Source organism: Macrobrachium nipponense, chromosome 11 (genome assembly GCF_015104395.2).
Source record: "Macrobrachium nipponense isolate FS-2020 chromosome 11, ASM1510439v2, whole genome shotgun sequence".
NCBI classification, from domain to species: Eukaryota; Metazoa; Arthropoda; class Malacostraca; order Decapoda; family Palaemonidae; genus Macrobrachium; species Macrobrachium nipponense.
The window spans coordinates 14,492,941-14,502,940 of record NC_061087.1 but is presented as its reverse complement, the minus strand read 5'-3'; the positions used below and the strand labels follow the sequence as shown (position 1 = coordinate 14,502,940).

Sequence of the window (10,000 nt, the reverse complement as noted above, 5' to 3'; positions counted from 1 at the left end):
AATGTTAATAAAAAATAGCCCCAGAGAAAGCAACAACATAATATATAAAATTCCATGTATGGATTGTCCCTCATTTTATCTCGGGCAGTCTAGCAAGGGCCTAGAAGTAAGGCTAAGCCAGCATAAATATTCTGTAAAAACTGGGCAAACATCTAATGCAATATTCATTCATTTAAGTGAAAACAACCACCGAATAAATTGGGTTGGTAGTTCAGTAATTGCAAAGTCAAGAGATGTCTTATCACGAAATCTTTTAGAATCTGCTTTAATACAACTTACTTTTCATTGTAATTTCAATGTTAGTCGTGGCCTTTTTCATTTAGACCCTTGTATTTGTAACATGTTTAAGAATGACCTCAAAGATATAATTACAGACTTAAATAAAAATTAGTTGCCTTTGAGCTATCTTCGTTGTAATGTATGTCTAACCTGTATTGTGAATATGTATTGTGAACAGGGTTTTGTCTACCAAAGTTCTGAACAGATGTCACCTATAATTCTTTAATTGTCTTGTCCTTGTATCTGAGATGTGTATCTTAAACTTTTAATCGCACCCATTGTTTATGCTTGTTTGGGAAGGTTACTCTCTTCCAGGTGTGTCGGATTCTAGGTACTAATCTCTTTATAATCCCTATCTGTCAGTTATACGAATCTTCTTCTTTTGTCTTTTGTCCCATGTATGTCAGTTCTGCTCAGTAAAGGACGTGGAAACGTCGAAAGGTCTCGCAGTTACTCATTCGTTTATTTTTCCTTCGTTGCATATATCTTTATTTATGGATTTATCACATTCCTAACTTTCGTGATTCAGTTATACACACACACATATATACGTATATATATATATATATATATATATATATGAATAACTTGATCACGAAGTATATAAAACGTGATGCTATGTATAAATAAAGGTTTTTTGCCACGAAGGAAAAAAATGAAAAAAAACGAGTTGGCCGAGTACTTTCGGTCCTATTCGGACCCTTTACCGAGGCATGCTGTAAAGGGTCCGAATAGGACCGAAAGTACTCGGCCAACTCGTTTTTTCATTTTTTTCCTTCGTGGCAAAAAAAACCTTTATATATATATATATATATATTAATATATATATATATATATATATATACTTATCATATATATATATATATATATATATATATATAAATACATACATATATATATATATATGTATATATACTTATGTACGTATATATGTATATATACATCACTCCAACTTTGAACTTACATCTACGCATTAACACCGTCATGCTTACCTGGGAAAATGTGTCACGAGTTATCATTGATAACTAATGACTGAATGAAGCGAGTTTACTCAACGGGGTGTGTATTGCAACATTGCAAGTATAGTAACGCGCGTCTTCGTGCTTAGAATACAACTATGAGTCATAAATTCTCGATCCCACTCAATCTTTTATAAACAAGTCATGTGGTACATGTATCGGGTCACACGGTCGAAAAATGACATGACAAATTATGCCAGAGCAGCTGTTTGTTTTCATTTCTTCATTCTTGCTGATGAATTAAATACTCGGTACGATATATCGTCATAGAGACTGAAACGTTAAAGATGAAAGTGTGAATTTCACTTTTCATAACTGTCAATGTCCACTTAGGATTGATATGACTTTTATTTTTTAAGTTTTTCCCAAAGGAGTTTTACAGTCTGTTTAAAGGAACTATTTACCGGAGAGATTTTCTTTGAAAAGTCTGACAAGCTCAGCATCGTATGTGATCTGTAGATAATCTTTGTCCTGATGATATAATCAGTACAGATACGAAAAAGATACATTTTCTCTAGTCAAATTACCGCAAGTTTTGAAATTGCTGTTTCGCTCATTTCAGTGAAACTTTGCAAAGTTAAGTATGGTCTGATTTATTTCACCTCTAGTAACTTTGTTATACAGTTGCATATTTATCCGTTTATTGATATTTCTTCGGTTTTTCACCCTCTAATGGCTCTTTTGACATGAGGGCATTCTATTGGGTTTTAATTCGCTTGGCAAGTTGAAGGCTTTTAGATTTTGCTGCTCAAACTTAATAATAATAATAATAATAATAATAATAATAATAATAATAATAATAATAATAATAATAATAATAATAATAATAATACCTAATTTTAAGGTGATATCAGAAGGAGATTATGAAAGACATTTCATCAACGTGTGTGCAGCATGAATAAGATAGAAAGAGCAATGTAACTTACCGATCAAAGTGACGGTAAGAACCGCCGAGCTGAACATGAGCGACACTCGGTAACTGAACCAGGAGGAATCGCTGAGCCAGGCTACAGTCAGTCTCGTGATCATGTTGAACACAGCCGAAACGGACACGCACTGCGCTGCGTCTCCCAAGGTATACCCGGCATCCTGGACCACGAAGGGCATGAAAGCCATGAAGTTCTGGTACCCACAAAGGAACAGAGTTGCGCCCAAGGCGATGACGACCGCCCTGACGTACTTGAGGACTCTCAGGTTCGCCAGCATGGACGCTAGGAACTGGGTGCCGTTCGACTGCAGCCTCACCCAGCGGCTCTTGCCGTTGTCGCTGCTCTGGGCGACTTGGGTCGCTCTCCTCTCGTGCCGCGGTCCCAGCTTCGAGTGCCACTCGACCGGGTGGAAGGCGGCAGCCGCCACGAAGCAATTCAGCACGATGCCGCCGAGGATGAGCGTCGCTCCTTTGTAGGCGAATTCGTCCTGCAGCCACTTGACGAGCGGAGGCGCGACTATCTGGCCGCTCGAGTCCAGGGCCATGATGATGCCGCTGGCCAGGCCTCTCCGGCGGTTGAAGTAATAAGGGACGATGATGTAGCTGATGTTCAGCAACATGCCGCAACTTATTCCTGGAAAGAGGAGGAGATTATAGACGAACTTTTCATCCCTCAGTTGGCTTATATTTCCTTGGGAAGTTGATATCTTGCTCAGGAGTTTTTTCTTTTCATGTGTGCGTGTACTGTATATGGTTTAGAGCTGAAATAAAGTATTATTATTAAAGGGTTATTCCCATAGGCATATCATTATAAGTCAGAGGTCAAAAAATGCCAGAGATTCACTCATTTTTCTCTCCTCCGCTGGTTTTTAACTCTTCACTCTGATGAACAGGATTTATGGTAGTGATTCCACCTAGGGACTATCTTTATCACAAAGACGCAAACTATCCCTTTACCAGCCACAGAGGACCACTGCTTAATTTCTTCTACTTTGTTTGTTACAATCACCTTGAAGAGCAGAAATCATGGGTAGTAATTCTACTTTCTTTTTAAACGGATTAAACAAAGCACAAACTTACCTGCCACAGATGCCCAGTACTTAATTCTTTCTACTTTGTTTGTTGCCCATCGCTGATGAACAAAAATCAGGGGTATAATAATAATTCTACTTTCTCTTCCAACAAATGAAACAAGACAAAGGCCCCACTCACCAGCCAAGAGAGAGAAGGTGAAGTACAGGACCCAGATGGCGTTGGCGAAGGCGGAGGAAACCGTGGCGGTGAAGAGCATCAGGGACGCCACCAGGGCGATCCTCCTCCAGCCGAACTCCTGGATCAAGGACGCCAGCGGGAGGCCCGTCACGCAGAAGAAGAACGTGAACATGTTGATCATCCAGGCTGTGGTCAACGACGAGGCTCCTCGGTCGAGCAGGAAGCCGGAGAAGATTATACCAAAGCACTGGCCGATGGTGTCGACTGACATCTAGAGATAGGATATTTCATTTAGGTTCAGGGGAAGGAAAGCTGTCTGAAATATCGACCCTACATAGAATTGGTGAAAGATACAGAGAAAGACGAAGAATTATTTAGGACAGAGGCCAAGAGCTGAGACCCTTAAGGCCATTCAGCGCTGGAAGGGAAATTGGGAGCAAAAGGTTACAAAGGTTAGCAGGAAGGCTGTACATAAAACCAAACAAAGTGAAACTATGAAACAATTGTTAGATGGTGGAAAGTAAGTTGGAATTAAGAATATGAATGGAACTACAGTAAAAGGAATGAAAGGGGTTGTAGCTACGGGCCGAACGCTGCAAAGAAACTTAAGCAATGCCTACAGTGCACCGCATGAGGTACACTGACGAAACTAACCCCCCTTACGGCCATCTGGGAAGATTAGATTTGAGATGTCATTGATATATAGATTATATGTTTCAGTGCTGAATGTGACTTAATGAACGCACCCATATTTGAATTTTTTTAATGCTGCTTACCAAAGTTAAACACACACATATTTCACTACATACATTTTTTATCGCTGTCTGAAGGTAACAGATGATTATTCACGTAAAATGCTATTTCTTGAACATACTATGTGCGTGAGTAATAGCTCCATCCCTTGCCTTAATGTGCTTGAATAATTACTATACAAAGGCATTAAGAAAGGTTGAGGTCTAATACCACACTAAAGACTAAAACAAAATCCGTTTTTACTTACAACTGGAGGGATAATCGAGGGTAATGTACCTAAACAGTCCCGGCCCCGCCCACCTGAAGCCAACACCCCCCTACCCTTGTTCCATATGGAGTTGCGTAAAAGATTAAACGGAATAACACAGGCTTGCCCTCCTCTTTCATCCCCATAGTGACTAATGAGACAAGTTTTTGTTGCAAGGTTCATCTTGGGTGATGACGAAATAATTTTGCAGAGATTTTCCTCATTTTCTCGAATTTGACTGATGACGTAATTTCTGATCCAACTGGATTGGAAGGACTGATTATAACATTTAAAATTAGTTGCTATTGTCATTATTGTTATTACTATTATCAATTCACTTACTCATACAGTAAGCATAAGAATTAAATGTACAGATAAGAAAGAAAAATATTATCGAACCAAGAGATGAAACCCGCAAAAAAATTATGAAAACGTCAACAAGTAAATAAGGAAATAGTATTTAGGTGAATATATAAATAAACATTAGCTGAGAAATAAAGAATAAATACATTCGATTTTTAAAAATTAACTTGGCTGAAAATAATTAATTTCCCCGAATGAATTTCAATATATTAACGTCTTTTTAAACCCGGATGAGCATAGAAGCAAAGGGTTGCATATGAAGGCCCTTTTTTTTAATAAGAGTCATAAACTCCCTCTATTTATCAAATGAATACCAAAATATTTCAACGCTTTGATTGATCTGTTTATTTCAAAATAGCGCTGCCGCAACAAAGGTCATATACAAGGCGCGAGTGAATACGAACAAATTATCTCTTTAAATCTGACAATGACCAGATCTTTTACAGTATCGCCTCAAAGACCTGACTTCAAGTGTAACGTCGCCCCCTCATTGTCACTTAAGTGGAGCGAATGCAAGTTGTCTCCTGAGCTAAGTATCTATGCAGATGCAGAGCTTAGGAACAGGGGAATCCTTCTTGGGAGTAGTAGGAATTTTATCCTTTAACTGCATAGTAATTAAGTTTTAGGGTAACTTCAAAAGCACGATTTTTGTAACAATGAAGTAACTTCAAAATAAAGAAAATTTCTTCATTCTCTTCGTGATCCTTCGAAGAGCAAGAGAGTGAATTTTTCCAAAGGCACATCAAGAATAAAATGGCGCCTCTCTTCCTATAGTTATCTCGAAATAGCAACATCATTTTTAGTCTTTATTGCAAGTGAAATAGGTAATCTGATTTTGCTTTAGTTAAGCTGAGAGAGTAAGGAAATAACGTTTTCGAGTAAAAGTCAAAATAAAGTAAGACAGCAACTCTGTTTGTCAACTGTAATGTCAAAAGCAAGATAGTAATTCTGTTTGTCCACTGTTATACCAATAGCAGGATAGCAACACATATCAATACAATCTAAGAGCAAAATGGTAACTAGTTGCCTATAGTTATGCAAAGAGGAAGACAGCAACTCTATTTTTTCCACACAAGCCAAAGCAAGATAGTAAGTTTTGCCAGTTATGCCAAGAGCAAGGCATCAAATGAATATTTTTCTACAGTATACAAAGAGCAAGATAAAAACTAGTGCTCCACAGCAAACGGGGAGCAAGATTGCTCTATTTTCCCCACAGTTTACAAAGAGTGAAATAACTTTATCTTTCCTTTGTTTCAAGAGCAAGGAATAATCTTCATATTTTCATAGCTGTCTGAAATGCAAAAGCAATTTTACCTTTTATATTTACAGATATTTACAGAAATGCTATAACTCTACCTATTCTTCCAAAGGACGAAATGAACACGCTGTTTATTGTTTCGCATCATATTAATAGCAATGCGGATACTTTATCTATTCCTCTTAAAGAACAAAAGTAACTCACTATCTAATGCTTAATCATATTGACAGAAATTCGAATACTTCATCTATTCTTCCAAAGGAAAACCAAATCAACTCACCAGGACGAAGGACGCAGCGGCCACGACGACCCAGCCCCACCCTCCGTCAGGAGCCATGTCCTCTTCGGCGACGACCGACTGCGTTTTGGACTCCTGTTGGCTGCTGCTGGCGATGAGCTTCTCGCTGCCCCTCTCATCCTCCGATTTATCCAGCATCTTCAGGAGCTCCTCGTTCTTCTCAGGGGCGTCCGGACAGTACCGGACCGAGTCGTATTTCCCGTCGATTAAGGTTCCGTTTTCCGAGTTGTGGTGTCGCCCGTTCGAGTCGGTCTCGGGCCCATTCTGAATCTGGAGCGATGGGGAATTTTCTTGGCGACTTTCGTCATTTTCATTGTTCGCAGTATTTTCAGGAGGTATGGCCGGTGGAACGATTGCCTCGTGAGTGCCTGATTGTTCTTTCATTGTTAATCATTTAAGTTAACGACGTCTAGGAAATGAAAACAAAGAAGCATTAAGAACTGACAACAATTCGATGGTTCTATATGAGAGTTCCAAGCTTTTTGGCCTGTTTTGTGAGAAAAATACTCGTTACTCCGACAGAGAGAGAGAGAGAGAATGGCACCACCCTCTCTCTCTCTCTCTCTCTCTCTCTCTCTCTCTCTCTCTCTCTCTCTCTCTCTCTCTCTCTCAGTAGATATGTCCTGAAAACGAGATATGCTATTTTTTTTTACTATCGCTCCTAAGTGGGTGAGTACTACTAACAAGCCCTGTATATGAAATCCAATTCCACGTAACGTCTAGTTTGTCCAGAAATCCCAAGAAGCAAAACCTTGTATAGAATGAAACTCAACACTCGAGGACAGAGGTCATGTGAGCGGTCAAGACTCCTACGCTAATGACACGTAGAACAGTGGTGTAAAAAGAAGAAAAAAAAAGCTCTCGGCAAAATAAAAACAAGGTGGAAGGGTGTCTTTCATTTAACGAGTTCTTGTGAAACTGTAGATGGGAGAACCTTGTTCGCCACGCCAAAGATAGCTGCCATATCAATAAACGTTCAAAAACTCGCCAGACTTGAATATTTTAGTCTCGACCAAGGTAGTCTAGCCAGACCTTAGTCACAACGCTATACGCGCGCCTCTTCGCCGGTTTGCAAAGTCTGTGAAGAGGGAAAACAATGATGCACTCAAGGAACGGAATATCTCTTCGAAACTTCACTTTGTCATGAAGAACAACAGCCACCGTCAGCACAACAACAACAACAGTAACTCGAGGATCGTCTCCAGAACCGGTTGGAAACAGACTGAAGGGAGAAAACTCTCCGCCGTGGGTAACGTTATTATCTCGGGGCGTCAGTAGACCTGGACTCTTTTTCGTGGGATTTATCTACTTTTTTTTTGTCTGTAGTTCCTTATGTAACGCTCACACACATACTCGGGTGCACATCTTTGGTGCACATGCTGACTTTTATCCAGTTACGTGAATTCCTTGTGTTTTATGCTTAGGTAAATATGTTTTAATAGCAGAAATAACGTTAGTTGTGATTCAAGTTTGTTTTGTGTTTGTTATAAGAAAGTGGGATTTCAGTAAAGGCTGACGCCCATATATCATCCGAAATAGTAACACATCGGAATAAATTTATTTTAAATTTATTATACAGTTCGTTAATGACCAAACTGAAGTTTGAGACGGAATCGACCCAGTCGGCAGTCTAAGCGACAGAAGGACAACAGTGTCCAAAGAACTAAATGATAGAAAACAAAAACTTAACAAAACCAAATCCACTTGTTATTTATTGCTAAGCTCTAAAAAATATATTTTTTTAAACTTGAGAAACCGCATCACAGAGGGAACGAGAAAATAAACTAAAAATAGACGTCGCGGATATCATAAAAAAAAAGTTGTCAGGACCTGCTATTAAAATTCTGGAGGTCGTCTCATTTACAATGGCAGGTCAGGACTACAGTGTCCAAAGAACTAAATGATAGAAAACAAAAACTTAACAAAACCAAATCCACTTGTTATTATTGCTAAGCTCTAAAAAATATATTTTTTTAAACTTGAGAAACCGCATCACAGAGGGAACGAGAAAATAAACTAAAAATAGACGTCGCGGATATCATAAAAAAAAAGTTGTCAGGACCTGCTATTAAAATTCTGGAGGTCGTCTCATTTACAATGGCAGGTCAGGACTACGTGCGGTGCTCTTGTTATTGCTGTCTCTATAGTCTGAGTTACCTGCTATTCTATTTCTCTCTCTCTCTCTCTCTCTCTCTCTCTCTCGTATATATATATATATATATATAAAAAAGGGTCCAGGAATCCACCAAACATTGTGAAGAATATTTTATTAGGAACGTTTCATACTACTTCAGAGTACATCTTCAGCCTGTAATTATAAATTGTGACAATTTAATTAACGGTAAAATAACACATTAAGACTAAAACATTAAGATAATAAGTTAATTAAAAACCTTAGAGAACATTTAAAACAAGCAATAGACTAAAACTTTAAGAAATATGGTAATTAAAATTTATAGAAACATTTAAAACAAATAATGAGAGGACAAGTACCCTAAGTGAAAGTAGAGAAGGAATGATTTGAAAACACAGTTCGGCCCAGATCTCAGTTATGCTAAATACAACGTGGCAGCAGCCACGTTTGCATTTAGAGAAGGAACCAGTCGTTTGATGTATATGACTCAAGTGTCGTTAAGTAATTGTTGGGAGTGCTGTCAATGATTGAGAAATGTGTTTTATCAATATTAATTTTACATATTTTGGCGTGGTTACGGATATTGGATAATTCTGGATTTGTTATTCGTTGTCCTGTTCTGTAGCTAACACCTAAGTGACTAGAATATCTCACTTTTAGTAACCGTTTGGTCGATCCGACGTAAATACCAGGACAACCCGGACAATTAAATTTATAAATGACGTCGGATCTCATGAACGGTGGTAGTTTTTCTTTGTGCGTAAAAAATGTGCCAATTTTTAATGGGTTGACAGGAATCAAGTTTAATTTTAAACAACCTATTTCACTTTCAATGATTTTCCTTATTCGCTCGCCTAATTTGTTTTTATATGTAAAAGGAATGGTACAGTACATTACTAGCTTCTTAACATCATAGGAAGGAACTTGCTCAGAAAAATTATTATTTAAAATTCTATTTACTACATTATAAAAAACATTTACTGGATAAGAATTGTTAATAAAATACCTCTTTAAAAATTCAATTTCTTCGTGAAATAAATGCCAATTTGAGGTATATTTCATAGCTCTAAAAACCAGGGTTGAGATGGCATTAATTTTAAAATTCAAGAAACAAAAACTATAAAAATTATTACCCAAACCCGAAAATGTATGTTTCCTGGTTGTCCTGGTATTTACGTCGGATCGACCAAACGGTTACTAAAAGTGAGATATTCTAGTCACTTAGGTGTTAGCTACAGAACAGGACAACGAATAACAAATCCAGAATTATCCAATATCCGTAACCACGCCAAAATATGTAAAATTAATATTGATAAAACACATTTCTCAATCATTGACAGCACTCCCAACAATTACTTAACGACACTTGAGTCATTATACATCAAACGACTGGTTCCTTCTCTAAATGCAAACGTGGCTGCTGCCACGTTGTATTTAGCATAACTGAGATCTGGGCCGAACTGTGTTTTCAAATCATTCCCTTCTCTACTTTCACTTAGGGTACTTGTC

General features: G+C 38.1%; 1 protein-coding gene across 6 annotated transcripts in view; it reads right to left on the bottom strand.

Annotated features, from left to right (window-relative positions):
* Positions 1–10,000, bottom strand: part of LOC135226755 (monocarboxylate transporter 12-B-like) — a 28,104-nt gene that overhangs the window by 4,755 nt on the left and 13,349 nt on the right. For 5 of the 6 annotated variants that reach the window (XM_064266773.1, XM_064266554.1, XM_064266682.1 and 2 more), the window contains exons 2-4: positions 6,340–6,766; positions 3,439–3,709; positions 2,225–2,860 (exon numbers count right to left, since the gene is read on the bottom strand). In XM_064266773.1, coding sequence (XP_064122843.1) covers positions 2,225–2,860; positions 3,439–3,709; positions 6,340–6,741 — 1,309 coding nt within the window. In that variant the 5' untranslated portion in view covers positions 6,742–6,766. Of the gene's footprint in view, positions 1–2,224; positions 2,861–3,438; positions 3,710–6,339; positions 6,767–7,494; positions 7,913–10,000 lie in introns of those variants that run through there. The other variant, XM_064266857.1, reaches the window with a different exon arrangement.